General features: G+C 39.8%; 1 protein-coding gene across 1 annotated transcript in view; it reads left to right on the forward strand.

Moving 5' to 3' along the window:
• The window catches only part of LOC134467989 (NACHT, LRR and PYD domains-containing protein 3-like), a 54,123-nt gene that overhangs the window by 20,694 nt on the left and 7,447 nt on the right, over nucleotides 1-25,982 (forward strand). The window contains exons 4-10 of the mRNA XM_063222016.1: nucleotides 622-795; nucleotides 3,510-3,680; nucleotides 8,041-8,214; nucleotides 8,777-8,950; nucleotides 12,846-13,019; nucleotides 13,232-13,396; nucleotides 23,680-24,596. Coding sequence (XP_063078086.1) covers nucleotides 622-795; nucleotides 3,510-3,680; nucleotides 8,041-8,214; nucleotides 8,777-8,950; nucleotides 12,846-13,019; nucleotides 13,232-13,396; nucleotides 23,680-24,596 — 1,949 coding nt within the window. The remainder of the gene's footprint in view (nucleotides 1-621; nucleotides 796-3,509; nucleotides 3,681-8,040; nucleotides 8,215-8,776; nucleotides 8,951-12,845; nucleotides 13,020-13,231; nucleotides 13,397-23,679; nucleotides 24,597-25,982) is intronic.

Here is a 25,982-nt window from a genome sequence, read left to right on the forward strand (position 1 = left end):
GACCACCTCGTCGTGTTTTCTCATGACATGCCTGCAGGTTAAAATAAGAATTTTTACCCACAGCGACTATGTCCCCACATTCTTCCTCATGCTCAACATCCTCCTCTAGGTTTTTGACATGAATGTTGCATTTATACGACCTATCAACTTGCTTTTCAAAGTACTTCACAAACTCAAACTTCAGACCTTGCTAACCTCGCGGGAACACGTGACTCAAAGAGCACGAAAGCACTGGGGTCAGTGGCTGCAGCTTGTGCAATACATACAGTATTTTTTAAGGATTAAAAACTGTTGCCCTGCAACTGCTTTTCAATTCAAAAAGATGTTTGGAAAAAAAATCACACTTACAGTTAATCAAATAAATGTTATTTTATGAATTATATAATCTAACATTTTTAATTGACGTTGTGAGCAAAATCCTTGCTCCGGGCTTTGAATTGAAAACTGCTCTGTGCTCTAACCATATTTCTTCCACTCTGCTACACTGCTCGCTCCCCACTCCGCTCCACTCACATGCTCTGCTGTCCAGGCATTATATTTGTAAGAAAGGTCTTTAAAAATAACCACATAATAAGGGAAATTGCATTCTCTGCTATGTTTATGTCATTGTATTTCTCCCAGGTTGCAGGATTGTTCCCTCACAGACAGGAGTTGTGCAGTAATATCATCAGCTGCCAGATCAGCCTCCTGCAGTTTGAAGAAACTGGACCTGAGTGACAATAAGCTTCATGATGCAGGTGGTCAGCATCTCTCAGACCTCCTCATAAATCCTCAGTGCAAACTGGAGACACTAGTGTAAGTGTTAATACTTAACACTAGAACTGTGTGTGTGTGGGGGGGGGGGGGGGGTGTTGAAGGGGGTGCATTGATAGGGTTTGGGTGGTGTAGTGAAAGGGATACACATACTACACACTGCTGAAAAAATTAATGGAACACCAAAACAACATAACGCAAATCAAAGTTAATCGTATTTCTGTGATTTCACCCTGTCCATTTAGGAAGCAATACTACCCTAGAAAGGCAAAGTGTTGTAACTACGGCAACATCAAAATTGATAAAAAGGCCTTCAACGTACAAACCCCAACTCCGATGAAGTTGGGACGTTTGGTAAACAGTGAATAAAATCAAAATGCTATCATTTTCAAAACATTCAATCTATTCATTAGATGGAGAATAGTGAAAAGACAACATATTAAGTGTTAAAACCGAGAAAAAATATTGTTTTGGGGGACATATGTACTCATTTCTAATTTGATAAATCCAACACGTCTCAAAAGAGTTGGGACGGGGATCAGTGAAATTTAGTAAACATCCAAATAAGATAAAACAACAAAGAAGAACATTTCAAAATGAATTGTACTGACGGACAACATAGGTGTCCAGGTATAAGATCATCACAGAGAGGCTGAGTCACTCAGAATTAAAGATGCAAAGGGAATAATTACCATAGTTATTACATACATTTTTGAATTCCCTTTGATTTACCACGATTGAGTGTATATAAGACATATTTTTGTTAATAAAATCATTGTATAGGTTCATGACATCATGAAATATATATTGGCTGTAGTCTCACTCTAGCACTCCAGGAATTAGAGCTATTGAAAATTGACCATATTAAGAATGCTTAATGCATGAAAATGATACAGGGGTGTAACATTCTCCTAAGCACCTGAGCTCACTTGAAAGAGACCCAGAAGACATGGGAAACTGTCCTTTGCTTACAGAAGTCAGCAGAAGTTGTAGAAGTCCATTCTTTTTGACAATAATAGAGCATTGCACATCCTGTGCTACAGTGAAAATGGACCCTCCAACTTGTGTTAGTGCTAGCTTCAAAAGTCAGCCTCCATGATGGCATGCGGGTGCAGTAGTGCATTGGTTAAGATGTTCTCACTCATCTGTAGAGTTAAATACAGTGCTGAATGGTATAAATGGGTTTTAAACAACATGAAAAGCCACTCATGCATTATATTTTGAAGGGAGATCTTCGATTACTGCCACATAGTAAGGTCAAATTGCATTCTCTACTATGTTTTAACAGTTTGGCTCCATCATAAGGACCAGCAGGTGATAAAATGGTGGGTTTTTGGTCAAGACCTGTCACACTGTAAGCACTACAGAAAGGAAAACATTGCAAAACATGACAAGGAATACACCCACCATTTAAGCTGTTGAAATCATGTCCAAGATAGGAATTAACACTGTTTTTTATATAAAATCATCTCATCGGTTAATGTATTTAACTGCTAAGTGTTGTCTTTTGTTTTGTTTTTAGTCTTCCTCGACATTTGCTGCCATTTATTGTCCCCGTCCCAACTCTTTTGAGACGTGTTGGATTTATCAAATTAGAAATGAGTACATATGTCCCCCAAAACAATATTTTTTTCTCGGTTTTAACACTTAATATGTTGTCTTTTCACTATTCTCCATCTAATGAATAGATTGAATGTTTTGAAAACGATAGCATTTTGATTTTATTCACTGTTTACCAAACGTCCCAACTTCATCGGAGTTGGGGTTTGTATTAGTATGAGGAGATTGGATGTTGTATTTACTGCAAATTGGACAAAGCAATACTACTAATCGTATTTCTGTGATTTCACCCTGTCCAGTTAGGAAACAATACTATCCTAGAAAGGCAAAGTGTTGTAACTATGGCAACATCGAAACTGATAAAAAGGCCAACAAAATATTGGTATGAGGAGGTTGGATATTGTAGTTACTGCAAATTGGACAACTCAATATCTCTAAAAAGGGACACACTTGGACCATAGGGCTTTATCACAAGATAAAGGAGGAGATATGAAGACCATTTTCAGTCTAAACTCAATTTTGACAAAATATGTAGCTACTGCACTTTGCCTTTCTATGCAGAATACTTATTGTGAAACCATTTTGCCAACTGCTGTTCTAATTCAACAAGCAATGGTTTGATATTAGAGGTAATAACCAACACACTTCCCCCAAAAATGTTTCTCTTTTTAGTTTTTCCAGCCAATTCTGTTTCTGTTCATGTTTCTGTTCAAATGATCAGAAATAGACTTCATGAGGAGGGTAAGGGGACCAATGTCATCACGTAGGGCCTATGTTTACAACTCAACACCATAGAGTGTAATTTGTGTATACGAGAGAACAACAATATTGTCATATTGGACAATGGTACCCTGTACACTTCACAGATGAGAGCAGTTTGACATGACAGAGCATGACAGAGTCTGTAGATGCCTTGGAGAATGTTATTGTGCCTGCAACATAATTTGTCCAGTGGTCAACGAACAAATACATCAATGTCCCCTTTCTTCCACGCTCAAACACCATCTGGTGTTAACTCCATGTCCAGTTGTTCGTACCCAAGGATAAGACAAAGACAAAGAAAAAATTACAGTTTAGAGCATGTCTAGAAAAACCCACAAACTGTATGTACTATTTATACGTTACTGCAACATGTGTTTGTTATATGTAGGGATAACTCTGATTAATAATCAAATGTGTCATTATGTCTCTGCTAGGCTGCGATCTTGCTGCCTCACAGAGGAGAGTTGTGCAGCAATAATATCTTCTGCCACATCAGCCTCTTGCAGTATGAAGGAGCTGGACCTGAGTGGCAATGAGCTTTATGATGCCGTTCAGCATCTCTCAGACCTAATCAAGGATCCTCGGTGCAAATTGGAGACGTTACAGTGAGTGTTACAGTTATTTCTAGTGGTTCACAAATCCCCTAGCCAACTTGTCGTTTTTCACAACAGAATGGCGTTTCTCATTGTTTTCATAAAATTTCATATACTTTGTGCAAGTCTCAAATGTCTAGTACATTTTTGCATATGGCTATGCAGGGCTCTAAATTAACTTTTTCCACCACCAGCCAATTTGGCTAGTAGACATTTTTTCTTACTAGCCAAATGGAAGGTCAACTAGCCATTTTTTTCTCACCAAAATAAACCATGCGTTAATTAAGTTGCTTTTAATTATTTTATTAAACTACGCTATGTCCTCAACACAGATAAACAATATAAATATTATACTCAATATAATTCAGTCTATTCTATAATTATTTAGTAATTATATTTTTATTACCTGCATTTCATTATTTTTCATTCCATTTCCATATACTGCACAGACAGCCAAACACTAGCCTATTACCTCACACACCATCACCCAAACCTCACATACAGTATAGGCCTACAACTCAAACAAACACAGCATGCCTTCAACACTAATGTCACACACTTACCAGACTTTCAACATACACTAGCCAAACACACACACAACCAAACACTGCAAAACCTCATATCCCCTACACAGCATCACTTCACACACAGTGGGCCAAATACCATGGACAATGCACAGAAGACAGGTGAAGGGGAGAAGAGATGAGGGGAGGAGAAGGAGACGGAGAGGAGAAGGACAGGAGACACCCCCGCGCTAGCGCGCACGCACGCACGCACACACACACACACACACACACACACACACACACACACCTACACAGTGCGTGAATGATGTCTGCATTGTGTTTATGCTGCAGCTGCGTGACACCTTCAAGTTCCTCCAGGTCAAATTAATATTAGCTTTACTTACGATGCGCTTGGAATGACAATTACCGTTACGCTCTGTCAACTATATCTAATAACACCACGGAGACCATGCTTACTTTCGTCGCTAGTTTGTGTTATCTTTTTTTTTCACTTACTCGTATATCCATGTCAAACTCGTGCAGGGTCTTTGCGATGGCGTGGGCATTATTAGGAAACGACAACTCCATCGTTTGTTGTTGCGAGGACCTCGCAAATATCAGACGGCTTCTGATGGCAACGACACTGTTTTGACAGACAGCTGTCCCTCCACTCACTCACGCCGTTTTCGCTCCACCAATACTCTATTTCACCATCACAACAGTTACGCTGCTATTACTTGCATTCATCGACACATAACCGTGCTTTAACCACTGCCACTTTATTTTTCATCTGACCAAAACCTACCAAACCAAAGTAGTAGCTAGTCCGCTCATTGAACATATTTTATCAACACTAGTTCCAGCGCGCGGGTATCAAACACGCAGCCAATGGATGTGAGACTGCCTTATTGTGATTAACGGTCAGCCAATGGGTGTGGGCTACATTGTACATCGTAATGTAGGCGACGTTTTAACGTTCATCAGACGGCAGCTACAGATCTATGCGGGCAGCTGTTGAACGTTCAGTCGGGCGCGCGCTACCGGCCAATTTGGCTAGTGGATGATTTTTTCTACCAGCCAAAATTATTTTTCACCCGCATTTGGCGTGTTGGCGTGCGTTAATTTAGAGCCCTGTGGCTATGTTCAAGTAGGCTACACAATGAACACACATTTCGAACATTTTCCAAATAAATGGATCTTGTTTATCTAAATGGATTAGTTAATTCTCAGTCTAATGAGTGTTCTCTCCAAAAGATGTCAACATGATTTCATTCTGTAAGTCATCATATGCAAAATAATCTTAACAATTGACAAAACAGTCAAGGATATAATAGTTTAAGAATGTCATTAAACAGCAAGTCCATGACAGTACACTCTAAGAAAATTTCCCTGCAAAATAACGGCAGTTACTGGCAATTATATTTACCTGTAATTCTACTGTTATTTCACACCAAAAATCAAATACAGCTCATTGCTGTTTAATGTATCACAGTATATAACATTTTTTCAGCAGCAATTGAACTGTTAAATAACAGTACTACTCTACAGAACGTTCAGAGTATTAGTATTGTTGAACTGAAAGTGCTCTACAATATAAAAGGTAAAATAACGGTACACTACAGTTAAAAAGTTGAAGATGTACTGTGAGATAGCAGGCAATTACTGGGTCATAGTTCCATTCATGAATATAGCCATGGCAACTTCCCTCCCACCCATACCCTGGCCATGTTACCGCCCCACCGTCCCATAGGTCACCATGACTGAAGTGACTTGAGCATGATACCATGCCGCCACTATGCTATATGGAGATGCTGGTGTGCGGTGGTCCTTTGAATGTGTGTGGTATGAACACAATTTCAGTGTAGACCTACACCGTGCTATGTTACAATGACAATGGGAGTGTGTGAGGGGGGCTTATTAATGTATCAGCTCTTGATGAGCCAATGATGAAAATATCTGTAAAATGTCTGTAAAAACGTAATTTGCACCAAGTAGCACAGCAAAAAAGCAGCACTACAAGCTAGCTTTCAAAGCGATGCCTAACTTGCAGCAGGCACATTATATGCAGCGATGTGACAAATTATGCCACACACAGCAAGTGCCACAAAGCAAGCTTTCACAAAGAGGAAAGTATGCAAGCTTGTAGGCAAGCTTGTAGGCAAGCAAGTGCTATGCTGTGCCATGCAGGCCAGCCAGCAGGCAGGCAAGCAACTGAAGTGTTGATAGTCCAGATTTATATACAGGTGCAAGGGTACCATGTGACCAGAGTCATCAGGGATTTGGCAGGTGAAGGTCGTAATTGAATAATGGCATAACAGCCCTTAGTACTCAGGTGAGGCCAGGCACTGATTAGCAGATTGGTTTAGATGGGACTGCTTGTTGCAAGTGTTACAAGTTCTTAAAATGTTTCAGCCATTCACACTTTCATCACTATCAAAATGCATGTGCTACTCATACTTTGCTGCATCAAGCACTTTTTAAGTATTGTAGTTTCTTTAGAAATAGTTTCATCATGCTTGATAGTATCAGAGAATCTTTAACCAGTGAGAATTACTTAAGTTCTTCAGGTGGTATTGAAGCTTGATGGTGATCACGGACAAGTGGAGGATGAATGGGTTTCAATGGTGCTGCCTAAAATAACTTGGTTGTTTCCACTAGAGATGTACAGGATCCAAGATCCGGTTCCGGATCCGGCAGGATAATAGGGTTTTTCACAGGATCCGGATCCGGTTCCAGGATCCGGTAGCCGAGGCTTTTCAGTCAAAATAGTTTGAGCCAACGTGATAAAAAAGGGCCCACATGTGTGAGTAGGCTATGTGTTTCAACCCTTTCGTAGGATCCGGTATCCGGTTCCGGATCCGGCAGGATCTTAAGCAGTGGATCCGGTATCCGGCAGGATCCTAAAAATCAGGATCCAGTGCATCTCTAGTTTCCACAACGGTGAATGCTGCTATTGTGCAGTACTTACTGTTTATGCTCAATATGTGACTCAAAGTAGTATTTTCACAGTAGTTGTCTGTTTTTTCGAAAAACAGTAGACTGCTGTTGCAGAATTGCCCTAAATTAGCAGGTTTTTTTTACAGTGTACTTAACAATTCAGGTGATTCAGGAATTTTACTATTTTCTAAAAAAAAAAAATGTCACTACTCTGTACACAACAGTTTTTCTCTGTTGTTTAGCTAATTTCTTGACATGTTTTCAAACCACATACTGTAATGAAAAATTGCTAGTTGTTCTGTCCATGTTGTTTTGAGAAATGTCATTACTGTTTTGAGAAATGTGCCAAGCCAATGAGAAACCTGTAATATATGGGTGTTGCTTTATGTATGTGAATCTTAAAATGTCCTTGGTAAAATTAGTAAATTGTGTTGTCAAACTTCAATGGTTTCGCTCACTTTTTCTATTTCATACATAGTTGAAATCTGTGAGCTGTACATTAATCATGATGACAAAACATCTAATCACTGAATTGTTTGAGAAAGGAATTTCGGTTTGACACCTGGGTGAGAACTTTAAATGGTATCTCACAACAACGGACTTGAGGTGTGCGTGCGTGCGTGCGTGCGTGCGTGCGTGCGTGCGTGTGTGAAAGCGAGAGTGAGAGTGAGATTGTGTGTGTGTGTGGGGGGGAGCATAGTAGTAGGAAGTGGACCACTGTGTGTGGCTTTCTATTGGTTTATCTTTCGTACATTTTACACGTATAATGGTAATGCTACATTACATTATATGAAGTGAACTAGTGTGTGTGTGGGGGGGGGGGCTTGAACACCTTGTCATCATAGCAAGTGTACATGTCTACATGTGTGTGCTATTGTATATGTAGAGGTAAGTGAATATAATTATCAGATGTGTCACGTTTCTCCCAGGCTAATGAAGTGTTCCCTCACAGAGAAGCATTGTGCTGCAATAACAGCTTCTGTCAGATCAAACTCCTGCAGTTTGAAAGAGCTGAATTTGAGTCTCAATGAGCTTCATGATGCAGGAGTTCAACATCTCTCTGACATCCTCAAGGATCCTCAGTGCAAACTGGAGACACTAGTGTGAGTGTTAACACACAACCCCAGACCTCTGGGAGGGGTCAGTCATGGGGATTGGGCAGTGTGATGGAACAGATATAGTATATGGGAAGTGTGTGTGTGTGTGTGTGTGTGTGTGTGTGTGTGTGTGTGTGTGTGTGTGTGTGTGTGTGTGTGTGTGTGTGTGTGAGCGAGCGCATGTGCGCGTGCGTGTGTGAGCGCATGTGCGCGTGCGTGTGTGTGTGTCCGTCCAGGGATGGAGCTATGGGGAGAATGAGTAGGGCATTTGCCCCTGTGTCTTGCCATGTGGCACTGTGTGCAACTGTTCCATGCCTCTCTCTGTGTGTGTGTGTGTGTGTGTGTGTGTGTGTGTGTGTGTGTGTGTGTGTGTGTGTGTGTGTGTGTGTGTGTGTGTGTGTGTGTGTGTGTGTGTGTGTTATAAAACAACCTTGAAGATGTTGCATGTATCAGCCAGTCATGGCAACTGTACATGTATGTACATGTCTGTTGTACATGTCTAAGCAAGTTTGTGTTATATGTAGAGTTAAGTGTGTGTAATAATCAAATGCCATTATGTTTGTGCCAGACTGCAGGATTGTTTCCTCACAGAGAAGAGTTGTGCTGCAATATCATCTGCTGCTAGATCAACCTGCTGTGTTTTGAAGAAGCTGAACCTGAGCTACAACGGACTTCATGATATAGGGGTTCAACATATCTCAGACCTCCTAAAGGATCCTCAGTGCAAACTGGACACACTAGTGTCAGTATAAATATCTTAAAATAACATACTGTGGGAGGAAAAATTAAGTTATCTTAGAGTTGTACATTGCAGTGTGAATTCATCACAAGATATGGTTTGATCAAATAGTGTCTGCTTTAACTAAATAACTAGCTAACTAATAATAGTAATAGTAATAATAACTTTTAATATGTGTATATATAGCACAATTCATACAGGACATGTAGCTCAATGTGCGTAACAGTTAGATTAACAACAACATTAAAATATAGTAATAATGAAAGAAATGAGAATACATAAAAATAGAATAATGAATACAACATGAAATTATAAAGAAAACTTAGGGTCAAATATGCTGAGTATTTTTTTTTGCTTAACCCTCTGGAGTCTAGGGTCTCTCAGAGGCTTTCAGGCAGTTTGGAACACCTTTACTTTTTTCAAGTATTTCAACTAACTGTAAACATCTATACTAATGGTTGTATTCTGAAAAGCCTAACAAAAAAGAATATGATAGTGAAGTGAATGTAATACAAACATGTTTTATTTAAATTTAGTGTAAACACAACTGTACAAAAGAAACGGTTTTAGAAGTCTCCGAACAGTGCAAAAAAAACACAATATAATGCCAAGACTTTTGAAGTTTCAACCTTTTAAGCAAAGGTTTTGGCTGCATAAAAGTGCAAAGAGCATTTTGAAATGTTTTGTTGTTTCTGTGCAAAGTGTAAAAACGTAATTGTTTGTCAAGGCACTGCATCTGTTATTCAGAATACTAATGAGATGGGTGGGCAACATCTCTGATGGCCCCCACACCCCTGTCACTTGCCATGTGCTCTGGCAGGGCACTGTCTTTGTTTTCCCACAGAGTCTTTTGTTTCTGCTGGTTGAAAGGGGTGTGGTCACACCTCTGGGGTGCATTTCAAGAAGCCAAAGTAGTTTACTACATTATCTACTTTGTTGTTTTCAATGCATTTTCCCATTGGCAACTACCGAAGTTGCTAACAGGCTAACAACATCTCTTTTGAGAAATGCACCCCTGTATAGCCACTCACACACTGGGTACTTTACATGTGAATAAAGATAGGTGTGACTTCGGAGGCTGCTGCAGTCAGAGATTGCAGAAAATCCAAAGATTTGTTTTCACCCTCTTTGAAAATGGCCAGCTATATAATTTCTTTTATATATATATATGAAAACTAGAAGTTTCAAGGTTTTTAATGGTGTCACTTCTATGTCTGAATGACAAACACTCACAGAGTTACAGATGTGTTTTTGGAGAAGTGTCAAATTGCCCGCCAGCGGGCACTCTGACTCCAGAGGGTTAAATAAATGCTTGATGATAGTTTTATCTGTAGCCTAATTTACATATACTGTACCACTTATAGCATTGTTCATTTGGAAAATTAGGTTTGTTCATGACTGTTAACTATTCTTTAACATGTTCGAAATACTTAAAAATATTGTGGTGAAACAGTTCCTGATTTCTTTCATAGCCAAGTATCAATATAGAACATGTGTTTCTAGAACAGATATATTTTAGAAAATGGAGAAGAGCCCCTGGTCGCCACCTGGCTTAAGAAACCCTGTTCCCAAGACTAACAAGTCTTATTTCGGTTGCGCACATATTCTGAATGAGCCGTTTTAATCTAGATCAATCTAGAATAAATAGATTAATCTAGATTTTAAAAAGTGATCTAGGCCCATCTAATGTTTTTTAAAGGACCACTCTAATAGAAAACTATAAGTTTACATGGTTTGAAACGTGTTTTCATGTGTCCAGAAACAGAACTCTAATGTACAGAAGTTGTTTTGTTCAGTAGTAAGGACTATTTGTAAACGTTGTTATAACCGTTTTTCAACACTCTTAGTCCCGCCCCCCAAAAACAAACACGAGCCGGAATTGATGTCAGAAGATGAAAAATCACGTCTCAATCCACGCACTTGTGTCAGCCAAAATATCTGCACTTATTTGGCATTAAGTTGAGGGTGGGAAGTGCACTGCATCTCAGTACACTGCATCTCAGTACACAGTGCATAGTGTGGGGAATGGAATGCACACCGGGTCATTAGCAGCGCCTTGGCTAACTGGATCTGTGCACACTGTGGGAGCTGTGAAATTTGATTGTGGATACGATAGTGATGTTATAGTTCAAATATACGATCTCTTTGTGTTATAGAGTGCATGGTGTTCATTATCCAAGACGGCGAACAGTTTGCAAAGAAATGTTTTCAATTTCAATGAAATAGAAAGTCTAACAGCACGAGTTCTGCAACTACAGGGCTTGCTTATTAGCTTTCCCCACGTCTCCACACTACCAAGCAAACTTCCAAGCACAACACCACTGTATAAAATATAGGACACCGTCCACAGACATGGAGTGAAACAAATAGCTCTAATACCAAATCTGCCCCCCGACATTTTCGCTGTTGGGGTGAATATCTAACACAGTTACATTGTAAGCTCGACCTCGAAAGACACGTAGCAACATGGGGTTTCTAAACAGTCTGGAATAGCCAGTAGCACCAAAAGAGTAACATGTCACACGGAGATTATGTATCTGACACAGTTACATTGTAAGCTCGACCTCGAAAGACACGTAGCAACATGGGGTTTCTAAACAGTCTGGAATAGCCAGTAGCACCAAAAGAGTAACATGTCACACGGAGATTATGTATCTGACACACTTACAATCTATGTTCACACCGGTAGTCTACGGTAGCTGAACAATGAAGGGAGCCAAAGTTACAGAAAGTGTTTCATCTGTTACATACTGTATCATATTTACAGCTATTCCACCCACCCAACCCTGAAAGCACAGTATGTCGACGAAGCTAGCAGGCTAGCTAGTCCTACTCACCGATGTGTTGACTGACACCCAGGCGAGCACCATTAGCAGTCTCACGATCCGTTTCCAAATACAGTATCTGTCAGGGCTCCTATGAATTATAATTTCAACGATCGAACACCCCATTCTTGCCTGCCGTCAATCCCATGTCTTCGTGCTGCTATCGTTTCACATAGTTAGCCTTGTCATTTCTCCAGCTGCTACTTTTGTAATGGCCAGGACAACAATCGCGGTGTTTACAAATTACATCAACATACTGTGTTTGAAAAGTGATGAAATCTGTAAGAACTAAGTTGTAATGTAGAAACAACGCGGACTTGGAAATACATTTTTAAACTTTATAGTCAAGTCAGGACAGCGTCATGTCTGCAACATCTCGCACTTTGTCTTGCTAGCTCAGCTGTAGCTCTACCTGCATCGTCTCGTTGGAGGAAACAACACTCCCCACGGCTCTGAAATATGAGGTAACGGTGCCACCTAGTGGTTTGCCAACATTTAGGCACAACAACTACCGGTACCCACAGTAGGCCTTCAATTCCATATAAAACAGCGTTGAAGCATTAAAAAAATCTTGTTTTAATTCTTGTAAAAATCGATATTTCCGGAGTCATGAAATTCATTGTGTGACGTCACATCCAATCAGAAATGTTTATTTTGTAAATTAACTAAAAACTATACAATTATAAACCAGGTTTATGGGTTTTGAATAATGGTGCACATAACATGTAAGAATGGTTTTCTATTAGAGTGGTCCTTTAATGTTTTCAAATGGGTAGTCTTTTTTGAATAGGCCTATGTTTAAAATGGCATGATTGTCTATAACATGGTTGAAGAAATATGCAAGCAAATGTTCATTTTCATTCAAATATAATTTAAGATTAAGATTGGCAATTAGTTTGTTTGGAAACATACGGGTGTATGCCATGGAAACATCTAGGTTAATCTAGGAAAATACTAATATTTTGACATTATATATAGCAAGTGTACATGTCTGTTAATGAGAACAATACGTGTAGGTTATATGTAGAGGTAAGTGTGTGCAAAAATCAGATGTGTTATTATGTTTCGCCCAGGCTGAGGGGTTGTTCCCTAACAGAGAAGAGTTGTGCTGCATTAGCATCTGCTGCCAGATCAACCTCCAGCAGTTTAAAGAAATTGGACCTCAGTTACAATGAGCTTGATGCTGCAGGAGTTCACAATCTCTCAGACCTCCTCAAGGATCCTCTTTGCAAACTGCAGACTGTAGAGTGAGTGTGAATACAAGTACAAACATGATCTACCTGAACAACAAATCATCATCCTCATCATCACATATTTTGGTGGGGGGTTGTTATTAGACCTAGTGGACAGATGAAGCTGGGTGTCCCATCTGCATATGAATAAAACTGAATTGTATGTCTAAAGAAGTAAAAAAAAAAAAAAATTGTTTAATTGTTTGTGTCAATATCTTTTCCTCTAGAGTGGGTGTTAGTTGGCCTCGTTGTATCTTCACAAGGGATAAACCAGCAACTGAAGCAGAAGCCTCCACAAGCAGTCCCCACTCCTCAGATGCTGCAGAGCTGCACCTCAAACACAACACCCATCAGCATGCAGGAGCACCGCAGCTCTCTCCTCACACTCCCAAGTCAGTCTGAATGTCTCTGTCTCTGTCTCTGTCTCTGTCTCTCTCTCTCTCTCTCTCTCTCTCTCTCTCTCTCTCTCTCTCGCTTTCTCTCTCTCACACACACGCACACATACAGTATATTTACGGTATATACATACACACCGTCTGACTCAGCAGTATTTGCAGTACCAATGAATTACAAGAACATAAGGGAAATATCCCCAGACAACAACTCAACCAAGTCAACCAAGAATTTACCACAGATAACTTGTGTTTGATACAAAATAGCCAATTATAATAGTTTTCCTTCATTGTTTACATACAATTTCTGGTATTTGGGTTACGGTTAGGCTTCTGCTTCATAACTGCTTCCTATGTTAGCATTGGATTTTCTTCGATAGTTTCTACCTTCTTTGGGCCAAAAAAACTCCCATTCCCGTACATCGAAAGTAGTTTGACTAATCACTGATTCTTGAGAAAGCGGCTAAAACATGTTTCTGCAATAAACTGCCAATTCTGTTGAAAATAAACTACATTTTCATGAACAAAATGAATCCAGGTAAAGACCCAGGGGTCTGTTACACAAATGTACAGTCATTTGAAATATTTAAGTGTAATTTTATTACTTTTCATGGCTATAAAGCTGCCCACACCCTGTAAAAACAGCTGTCCCAAGGACAGACATCATCATTTCAATTGACTTAAAATGTAAAAATCACTGATATTATTGAATAATATCACCATGATGTGAAAGTCCATATTGAAGTGGTTCTGCAGATATGCACATAGTGCGTGTAAAACAATATTTACTATTATTTTCTGATTGCTAAAAGTGTGTCCAGCATATTGGTCACCACCGTCAGATTTTTTTAAAAAGACAATAAAATCAGGGATGGACAAGGTCATTGTCATAACTTAGGACCCCTTTTCAAACCTCCAGCTCTACTGAATACTTCACCATCACTGAAGCTCCTGTAAATTTACTAATTTCTCCTCAATTTGTAAATTTGTTTGGACACTGGTACTGTCCCAACCATGAACTGTCAACACCGTCGGGGGTTTTAATAGTATTATGTTACATTAATGTTAATTATATATACTTTTTCAGATGCGGTATGAAGCCCCTAAGAAACAGAGCGAAAACGAAGTGGCTAATGTGAGCAAAAAATGCACAATATGTAAAAGAGTGTTTTTTTGTCTCACACCGTCAGATGTCACCACCGTCAGATTTTGTTCCGCTCATCATCTTGTTCCATATTTTACTAAATTGTACTGGTTAATGAAACATTACCAGACATGTTAGTAATAATTGTGAGCCAAACTTATACTCTAACCTCCACTGAGGTGCATTTGGAGGGTTTTTTGTCACAAAACCTGACGGTGGTGACATCTGATGTAGTTCACAAAAAAGCATGTGTTTTACATGTTTTTGACAAGTTTTAAGAATATGCTTCCAATAAGTATCTACAATTATGTTGAATTGTAAGAGTAATTCACTTAAATACAGTAAACATGTTTTTTAACTTCTAATTCTGTCTGACGCTGGTGACAAAACCAAGAAAGAGGCCATTTTCTGAAAAATGTACAACATGGGGAGCTTGGCCAATACATTCACTGCACAGCCAAGACCTTAATCTATGATAATACACCTCTATATTTTGGATTTGAACAACTTAAAACCTGTTCATGCCACATTTTCAATAATCTAGGCCTACTTCCTACAGTATCTAACAAATGAAGAAAAAACACATGCACAAGCATACTGTGCACACAGAAAAATAAAGTGTTTATGCTAGATGTCATTGACTTGAGAGGGCTATTTATTTTGCTAAATGTAGGTAATAATTAGGTAAACTTTCACCACCTTCAGATTACTGTCACCACCGTCAGTTCTTAAGTCACCACCGTAAGAAGGAGTTTTGGACATTTTAAATGAATGTGCCTACAAAATTTTCCTTTGGAGTTGTTGAATTATCAAAGTAATAGCAAATTTAAGCCTACACGAATATTTGTGAAATTACAAAAAAATGTTTGATCGATTTAGGCATTAAGTAAGCATTGTCTGACAGCACATATTTTTAAATTAGAACACATGAAGCAGTATTAAAATAGAATGTAAGTGAATTTTCAACATTTAAAGGCGTATGTGTGAACCAAAAAACACACACAATCACTTAAAAACTCCAGATACATATGCAACCAAATAAATACACTTTTTATAGCTTTTAATTGTGTCTGACGGTGTTGACAAAAAACAAGGTATGATCGGAGAAAAAACTGATTTCTGAAAAAAAATCAAAATGGGGAGATTGGCCTTGTGCATTTCTGAAAAGTTAAGACCTTTGTTTACGAGGATATACAATAGTCCAGCGGATGGGACACACAAAAGGGCCTCATCGTGCACTTTTGAGTAAAAGCATGAAAATCGGTACACATATCCTTCTTGATATGCTGATTAATGTTAGCGTTGGAGGCGTCGCGAAAAATGCATCGTTTTCAAGATGGCCGCCAAATTCAATATGGCCGACCCATATTAATGAATCTAACTGATATTTGGTAGTAAATGCATGAAAATCGGTACACATATCCTTCTTGATATGCTGATTAATATTAGCATTGGAGATGTAGCGAAAAATGCATTGTTTTCAAGATGGCCGCCAAATCCAGTATGGCCGACCCATATTAATGAATCTATCTGACACTTGGTATTAAAAGCATGAAAATTGGTACATATATCATTCTTGATATGCTGATTAATATTAGCATTGGAGGCGTTGCGAAAAATTTAGCATTTTCAAGATGGCCGCCAAATCCAATATGGCCAACCCATATTAATGAAGCTACCTGACAGTTTGTAGTAAAGGCATGGAAATTTGTGCACAGTTACTTTTTTTATATTTTGATTGATAAAAGAACTCGATACTTTGCAAAAAAAGTTTACATTTCAAGATGGCTGCCAAATCAAATATGGCAAACGCATTTTAATAAATCCTTCAGGCACTTTTAGTAAAACCATGGAAACTGGTGCACATTTACTTCTTGATGTGCTCATTAATATTAGAAATTGAGGCATTGTGGGGAAAAAAACACATTTTCAAAATGGCCAACTAAGATAGTGTTTATAAGAAAATACATATTTTTCTACAAAAATATTTTGGCATTGCATATAATTAACACTCACAAAATACCATTGAAAATGATTAAACATTATTGGCATGTTATCAAATGAAGTGATGCATATGTTATGGTTTTGCCCAAACTGTGTCTGCCACCACCTTTAGAATAGGTGCAAGAGTTTGCACCACCTCTTGTGTTCTACCACTCTATAATAGGTACATGAACTGAAGTGTTAAAGCCTTACACTTTGAAGATTGTTGACTTTGTTTGCATTATAGGTTTTGTACAGATGGACAGATATGTATGAAATGTTCTCTGCTAATACTCTTCAATCGGTACACTGATTGCATTCTTGAAGCCTCAAATAGGTAATACGGCAGTAGCGTTGTGTACAAATCCTTTTGAGGGGCTTGTGGGATGTACAGCACCTCTAGCACTTAGTGATAACTGCATAGGCCTTGTACAAATTCCAAAAGGGCCAGGATTTCAAGATTGCTAGACAGAAAGTTAACTTGATTTGTTAATTAATGGACATTTTAATGATTGCTTACTTCAAAGAAACTAATTGTTGATGACTACTTCTAGCTGCACAAGGTTTTCAAACAAACTGCAATCCTGCACCCAATGCAAGTTGTATGGTAAGCTTATATCTTGCCTGGTTAACACAAGTTGATCTCACAATTGATATAATCTGGTGGTTATGCAATTTCTCATAGTAAAGTTGTGATTTACGATTGCCCATGGCAGTTTATAGGTCGTTAAGAATGTGGTATTTGGCATATGTGTAGCCCATATCCAATCATGTCAGTTGTATCTATTCAAACAAACTGCAGCCATCGCCTTTACACCCCTACTCTTTCTCCTGATTGCACCCCAAGATCTGGTACCCTCACTGAGGGATGGAATCCATGCTACATTTCAGATCAGAACAATTGTGTAAAGTAGTAAGATTTCACAGGTTATTGTATATATACTATGGCCAACATCAATCAAACTGCCAATAATGCCTAATTAAAAGATTAACATAAACTTTGAATAAATGGTGAATGGCACAGTTGGAACATGATGGCCATCAAAACGTCAACTCAGGGTATGTAAAATATAACTTGAGTGAAAAGTTTACATGTACAGTATTAGGATTCATTTCTAGACCAGGATAATGATGTGAAGATTTGGCGTGCGTGTGTGTGTGTGTGTGTGTGTGTGTGTGTGTGTGTGTGTGTGTGTGTCTCTCTGTGTGTGTGTGTGTCTCTGTGTGTGTGTGTGTGTCTGTCTCTGTGTCTGTCTCTGTGTCTGTGTCTGTGTCTCGCGTGACAACCGGTGCCGTACGGCAGTCTGCACACTGTGCACAGCTGGTGTGTGAATGTGTATGTATGCGTGTATGTCTTTTTTCAAAGCGCTTTGAGTAAACTTCATAGTTGTGATACTGTGCTACATAAATACATATTGCAATGTATTGTAATATGGGTCAGTCATATTTGATTTTTGTTCATGGCTCCTAATATGAATAAGCATCTAATGTAAAGAAGTAACTATGTGTACCAATTGTCATGCTTTTACCACAAATTACCAGGTAGTTAATATGGGCTGGCCATATTTGATTTGGCGGCCATCTTGAAAACAATGATTTTTTCCCGCGACGCCTCCAATGCTAATATTAATCAGCATATCAAGGACATATGTACCGATTTTCATGCTTTTACCACCAAGTGTCAGGTAGATTCATTAATATGGGTTGGTCATATTGGATTTGGCGGCCATCTTGAAAACGATGACTTTTTTGTAACTCCTCCAATGCTAATGTTAATCAGCATATCAAGAAGGATATGTGGACCGATTTTCATGCTTTTACTACCAAGTCTCAGGTAGATTCATTAATATGGGTCGGTCTTATTGGATTTGGCGGCCATCTTGAAAACGATGAATTTTGCGCAACGCCTCCAACGCTAAACTTAATCAGCATATCAAGAAGGATATGTGTACCGATTTTCATGCCTTTACTACCAAGTGTTAGGTAGATAGGTAGATTAATGAATATGAATTGGTCATATTGGATTTGGCGGCCATCTTGAAAATTCATACATTTTTCATGACGCCTCCAATGCTAATGTTAATCAGCATATCAAGAAGGTTATGTGTACCGATTTTCATGCTTTTACTACAAAGTGTCAGGTAGATTCATTAATATGGGTCGGCCATATTGGATTTGGCGGCCATCTTGAAAACGATGCATTTTTCGCGACGCCTCCAACGCTAACATTAATCAGCATATCAAGAAGGATATGTGTACCGATTTTCATGCTTTTACTCAAAAGTGCACGATCAAATCACCCATCCGCTGGACTACAATATTATTTTGTAATTCACTTCGTTTTTTTCTTTCAAGATTACAACCTGTTTTAGCCACTTTCTCAAGAATCAGTGTAATACTACTAGTGCTATTACTTCTACTTTCTGGCTTACTTTCATCAGTGCATGAAGCATGGATACGACAACAGATAAGTGTGAGCTGACCAAACGACTCAACTGTTATCTACGCAAAAGTACACTTCTTCGATTCCAATCTATACCACCAATGCAAACGGTTGTATTATATGCAACCAAATAATTAGGAAGGTTGGCAATATTGCTGCACATGAGCTTTTTTTAAAAAAAAAATATTCTAAATTAATTTGGACATCCAAGTTCTGAATTAAGTGAAAGGGTGCCAATACTACTAGGTGGGACAGTATACACCACTCAGACTTTCATTATTCCATTACGTCAATATTCTTCAGGGTAAGAATGTACATGAAGTAAAATATAAAAAATGCTTCACACAGTGTTTCATAAAACTATGTGGCAGCTGTAGCCTTATGGTTAAGGAGATTGACTCTAGGTCAGAGATTTGCAGCTTCCAATCCCACCATTCCACTCCCTAACACACTCCATGGCTGAGGTGCCCTTGAGCAAGGCACCTAACCCCACACTGCTACAGAGACTGTAACCATTACCCCAAACAAAACCTTAAGTTGCTTTGAATAAAAAGCGTCAGCTAAGAGTAAAGTGTAAAAAGTATCAGCCCTATTTTAAATGCAACAAATTTGACTGGGCAGCACGGTAGCTCTCAATGTTCACACTGTTCACTTAATTTTTGTTTACTTAATGTTTACTTAATGCACTTGTTTGTTTACTTAATGCACTTGTTTAGTCTGTTGTTACAAATTGATGTATGTAACCTTTGGCTTGACAAAAATGCCTAGGCGCTTGTGTTGTCTAGGGGTTTTGTTTAGTTCAAATCAAATGTAAAGGGAGAATACCAAAAGCACACAAGTGGAGTAGAGAGGAATAAGCCAGGCTGCCACCCTGGCTTAAACAGGGGGTTGGGTAATGGAATCCATGGGCAGCACCTGTTAGAGGAAGTGGGTGCAGCGAACAATGATGAAAAGATGGTGGGGTGACCCCCTAGTGGTGGGAGGCCGTAACATCTATATATCATTTGCTGGTGTGTAGTGTAGTGACAGTGCACTACCATACAAACTGGTCTCTTAAGTAACACAATGTACAAACCCCAACTCCGATGAAGTTGGGACGTTTGGTAAACAGTGAATAAAATCAAAATGCTATAATTTTCAAAACATTCAATCTATTCATTAGATGGAGAATAGTGAAAAGACAACATATTAAGTGTTAAAACCGAGAAAAAATATTGTTTTGGGGGACATATGTACTCATTTCTAATTTGATAAATCCAACACGTCTCAAAAGAGTTGGGACGGGGACAATAAATGGCAGCAAATGTCAAGGAAGACTAAAAACAAAACAAAAGACAACACTTAACAGTTAAATACATTAACCGATTGATGAATTTATATAAAAAACAGTGTTAATTCCTATCTTGGACATGATTTCACCAGCTTAAATGGTGGGTGTATTCCTTGTCATGTTTTGCAATGTTTTCCTTTCTGTAGTGCTTACAGTGTGACAGTTCTTGACCAAAAGCCCACCATTTTATCACCTGCTGGTCCTTATGATGGAGCCAAACATAGTAGAGAATGCAATTTGACCTTACTATGTGGCAGTAATCGAAGATCTCCCTTCAAAATATAATGCATGAGTGGCTTTTCATGCTGTTTAAAACCCATTTATACCATTCAGCACTGTATTTAACTCTACAGATGAGTGAGAACATCTTAACCAATGCACTACTGTACCCGCATGCCATCATGGAGGCTGACTTTTGAAGCTAGCACTAACACAAGTTGGATGGTCCATTTTCACTGTAGCACAGGATGTGCAATGCTCTATTATTGTCAAAAAGAATGGACTTCTACAACTTCTGCCGACTTCTGTAAGCAAAGGACAGTTTCCCATGTCTTCTGGGTCTATTTCAAGTGAGCTCAGGTGCTTAGGAGAATGTTACACCCCTGTATCATTTGCACGCATTAAGCATTCTTAATATGGTCAATTTTCAATAGCTCTAATTCCTGGAGTGCTAGAGTGAGACTACAGCCAATATATATTTCATGATGTCATGAACCTATACAATGATTTTAATAACAAAAAGATGTCTTATATACACTCAATCGTGGTAAATCAAAGGGAATTAAAAAATGTATGTAATAATTATGGTAATTATTCCCCTTGCATCTTTAATTCTGAGTGACTTAGCCTCTCTGTGATGATCTTATACCTGGACACCTATATTGTCCGTCAGTACAATTCATTTTGAAATGTTCTTCTTTGTTGTTTTATCTTATTTGGATGTTTACTAAATTTCACTGATCCCCGTCCCAACTCTTTTGAGACGTGTTGGATTTATCAAATTAGAAATGAGTACATATGTCCCCCAAAACAATATTTTTTCTCGGTTTTAACACTTAATATGTTGTCTTTTCACTATTCTCCATCTAATGAATAGATTGAATGTTTTGAAAATGATAGCATTTTGATTTTATTCACTGTTTACCAAACGTCCCAACTTCATCGGAGTTGGGGTTTGTAGCAGTAACACGTAGCCTCTTACTGCAGATGGGGTCGCAAGCAGGCCTATTCACTATTAGCTCAAAATATTCAACTACATCATAACAGCATTGCTATGACAGTATCGAAACCCTTAACAATAATAATAATAATAATAATAGTTGTATTGTATAGCACTGTATCATACAAGGCATGTAACTCGAAGTGCTTAACAAATGGGAAAAAAACATCATTGTTAGAGATGGATTTAAAAGGAGAGGTATAGAGGAGAGGCAGAAATAGCAGGAAGGCAGAGGAAGAAGAGATAGATAGAGATTGTAGAGTCATAAGGTCAACGTAGGTTAGGACCAGGATTCTTACATGTGTAAGGTCCATAGTGGCTGGGCCTAGCATAAGTCATAAGTAGTCACACAGAGATTGGGCGCTCAGATGCTGCCCCTGGTGGCATCAGGGGTGAGGAAAAACTCCCTTTCGCTTGAATCATAGTTTGTAGAGGGGGGGAAAAAAGCTCAGTGAGGTCTGAGAAAAAAGAACCCTATAGTCAGGAAGAAACCTCAGGCAGAGACCAGCGGCCACCTAGGGGAGCGCCCTGCCAGGGCTGGTTGTGAGCAGTAAGGACGCTGCGGCAGCTGGGACACTATGACGCCTTGGCAGCTAGGAGTTGGCAAGGATGAAGAGGTGGGTCTTCAGCTGCTTCTTGAAGGAGTCGACGGAGCTGGCTGATCGGATCTCGATGGGGAGGGCGTTCCATCTCTTGGGCGCATAGCAAACGAACGCGGTGTCGCCGATCTTCTTTTGCGGGAGGGTGGGGGTCCTTAGCAGCTTGGCATCAGTGGACCTGAGAGCTCGAGCAGGGGCATAAAAAGAGAGCATGTCAGAGATATAACTAGGAGCAAGTCCATTTAATGCTTTAAATACTGTCAGCAGAATCTTAAAGTCGATTCTGTATGAGACAGGTAACCATTGCAGGTCTGCCAAGACAGGAGTGATGTGCTCTCTCATTCTGGTTCTTGTTAGGATTCTTGCCGCAGAATTTTGAATGAGTTGCAATTTGTTTTTAATTTGCAATTTGCAATTCATTTTTTTGGGAGACCAGAGAAGGGCAGTCATGGGTGAGCGGTTAGGGCGTCAGACTTGCATCCCAGAGGTTGCCGGTTCGACTCCCGACCCGCCAGGTTGGTGGGGGGGGTAATCAACCAGTGCTCTCCCCCATCCTCCTCCATGACTGAGGTACCCTGAGCATGGTACCGTCCCACCGCACTGCTCCCCATGGGGTGCCACTGAGGGCTGCCCCCTTGCACGGGTGAGGCATAAATGCAATTTCGTTGTGTGCAGTGTGCAGTGTTCACTTGTGTGCTGTGGAGTGCTGTGTCACAATGACAATGGGAGTTGGAGTTTCCCAATGGTCTTTCACTTTTTCACTTTTTTCTTTCAGAAGAGAGCATTACAGCAGTCTAAGTAACAGATTAAGACATAGCCATTACAATTTTGGTGACAGTAAGGTAATAAAATTGGCTCTGCACTAAGGTGTTAATAATAATGGTACATTTTAAGACTTTGTTTTGTACGCATGCATGTACATAGTTAAGTTTTTAAATAATCAACTACAGCATTTATTAGTAAATGATTAAGGTTTTGTGTTACTGTAATATTGGTAAATATGTACACATAACAAAATCGGCCTACGGTTGCACAGCGGAGCGAGAATCAGCTCCTGCTGGATGAGCTCCTGCTGGATGAGTCCAGGACTGCTGTGGACATTCTGTGTCTGCTGTGTTACCATGGTATTCCTTACTCAACAAACAATTGTAAATATTTTGGTAAAGATTAGTTCATTACTTAGTAAGTGTTAATTTAAAATTATTTACTTCAAAATGTACCTTTAAAATGCAAAGTTATCTCTGTTCAGAAACAGAGGAAAATGTGGAAACTGACACAGTGTAACAGCACTATTCAGACTTGTGTGTGAACTAATACAATATTGCACCAATACTGTACAGACTTTTACAAACAATTGACCCAACGCAGCACTCTCCTTTTCCTCTCTTTTTTGACTGTACAGACTGCTTTGCATATTGGGGCTGTTTCCCTTGTCTGTTCTGTCCCTGATTACTCGCTGTGCACCACGTCTCTTAATTGTGTGTGTGTGTGTGTGTGTGTGTGTGTGTGTGTGTGTGTGTGTGTGTGTGTGTGTGTGTGTGTGTGTGTGTGTGTGTGTCGTAAAGGGAAGATGAACACAGTGATGACTCAGAGAGGGACTGTGAATGCTGTGCTGAAGTTCCAGACAACAGTCACTGGGAACTTGTGGAGCCTGAGGTCTCCACAGAGAAGAGCATCACAACCCGCAGCCTGAGCTCTGCTGCAGGGAGCTATGAGTGCTCAGAGTCCAGTCTGCGCTGGTCATGTGCTGGCCCAGTGACCCTCCAGTATCGCTTCATGGACTGGCATGTCTTTGCTGAAGAGCTGGCCCACATGCAGTGCAGTTCAGTTGGTCCTCTGATGGACATCAAACTCATGTCAGGGGAACTGGAGGAGATCCACCTGCCTCATTTCTTGTGTTTGGGAGGTAGCCAGTTTGCTCTGAAGGATTATGTGAAGGTTTTGCATCAGCAGAATGGTGGAGTGTGTCTGGAGATGTGCGAGCTGAGTCGCTCTCATGCCAAACTGATGAACCCCGCCTTTTCTATTTTTGGTACTGTACTTTCTGACGTCACCTCTTGGCTATTTGCGCACCCCAAGGTGCATACTAAGGTGCTTGTGTACCAGTGCAGCACTTCTCACCTGGTGTTCCGCTCCTACCTGCTGCCTGAGGATCTAAATCTGAAAGAGAAGGTGGAGCAAGAGGAGAAGCAGTGGGGCGGAGTTCGAAGGGTTTGTCCGCACCCCCCCAACCGTCTTCAGATGAATGACTTCTACAGCCTCTGCGGAGAGCCGTCAGCTGACTGTGTCCCTACCATCTACCCAGACGAACTGGAGCTGAGGCACAGTAGAGACACCCCAAACTTCTTCCAGGTGGAGCTTCCTGATCCAGCCCCCGTCTCTTTTCACATGCAGTTATTCAGCTCAGCCAGCAGGGAGCAGCCTGTGTGGAGAGCAAAGTTTCAGACTGCTGCACAAAACAGGAGCAGGGGCCCGACACAAGGTACACACACACACACACACACACACACACACACACACACACACACACACACACACACACACACACACACACACACACACACACACACACACACACGCACACAGTAGTATATGCATACATATACAGAGAGAGAGACAGAGCAGTACACGTAATAATGCAAAATCATACACTGTAAAAAATTGTTGTAATTTCACATTAGAATTCTACAACAAGAAGTTGTATATACCAGTTTACTATTCACTGTTGTAATGTGCAATGCATTGTGGGATATCATATAGAGTACAATTCACAATTGTAAATGTACAGCAGCACATAGGACTTTTTACAACATACTGTTGTAAAGATCTGTTTTGTCAGGGCTGCTGTCCTAATGCAAATGTATGCAAAGCCACATGCAGAAATTATGGAGCACAGGTCACATTCTGATTGGATGCTTTTAAAACATGCATACAGGCCTGATAGAGGTAGGATTTGAACTGATTTGAACTCTTCAATCGCACACACCTGGTCATGAGCAAGGAGGTAGAGATAGGAGGGTTTACAGACCTCATCGGAGCGTAGTACGGAATGATAGCAAGGGGAGTCCAATTTTCTTCTTCCATGGTCAAATTGGAAGCCTGGTAAAGTGTGGAACAGGTCATAGGATACAATAGTGAATGTTTGTCAGCTGTCCTTAATTATCCCACGCAATTAATGCTGACCGACAGCTGCAGTAAATTTGGCCACAAACTGAGCACTGACAACCGGATATCCTCTTTCGACCGAATTTGTGGAGTACAAATTTTGTCCATCATGGCATCGCACACACTGACCATGTGCACCATGTCATTAAGCATAGATGTATTAGTTCTATGGCATTAAAGAAACACCCTCATACTACACTGTGGCCAATGCATTTTCCATTGAGTGATACTGCTTATCCAATCTACCTTCTTTGGTCATGAGCCAGCTGATTGTAAATGACGTCCAAGTGTGCTAATTTCAGCTCAGTGCAATTCAAAACGGGCTTCTCTCTGCTAAAAGGGCATGGGAGAGGCCAATTGATGGTTTGTCCATTTATACAGATGATGGGCAGGTCATAGAGCATAAACGATGCTCAGGTGTGGCAGCCCCCCTGTGGTTCAATTTGGCTTTGGCAACAGAATATATCTCAAAATCCCATGAGAAGGAATGGAAGCAGAGACCCAGGACGATTATTTTCAAAGGCTGTATGTTGTGAACTTTCCAGTGTTTGCATTGGAAGAACGCAACAATTAGCTGGCAACGTGTTGCTAGCAATTTGTTGTAATTTTGCAACAATTTGGTGGCAACTTTTTATTGCCATCAATTTGCTTTAATTTTACTTCAATTAGCTGGCAACTTTTCACCAGCAATTTGTTTTAATTT

The sequence above is a fragment of the Engraulis encrasicolus genome, chromosome 17, assembly GCF_034702125.1.
Source record: "Engraulis encrasicolus isolate BLACKSEA-1 chromosome 17, IST_EnEncr_1.0, whole genome shotgun sequence".
Taxonomy (NCBI): Eukaryota; Metazoa; Chordata; class Actinopteri; order Clupeiformes; family Engraulidae; genus Engraulis; species Engraulis encrasicolus.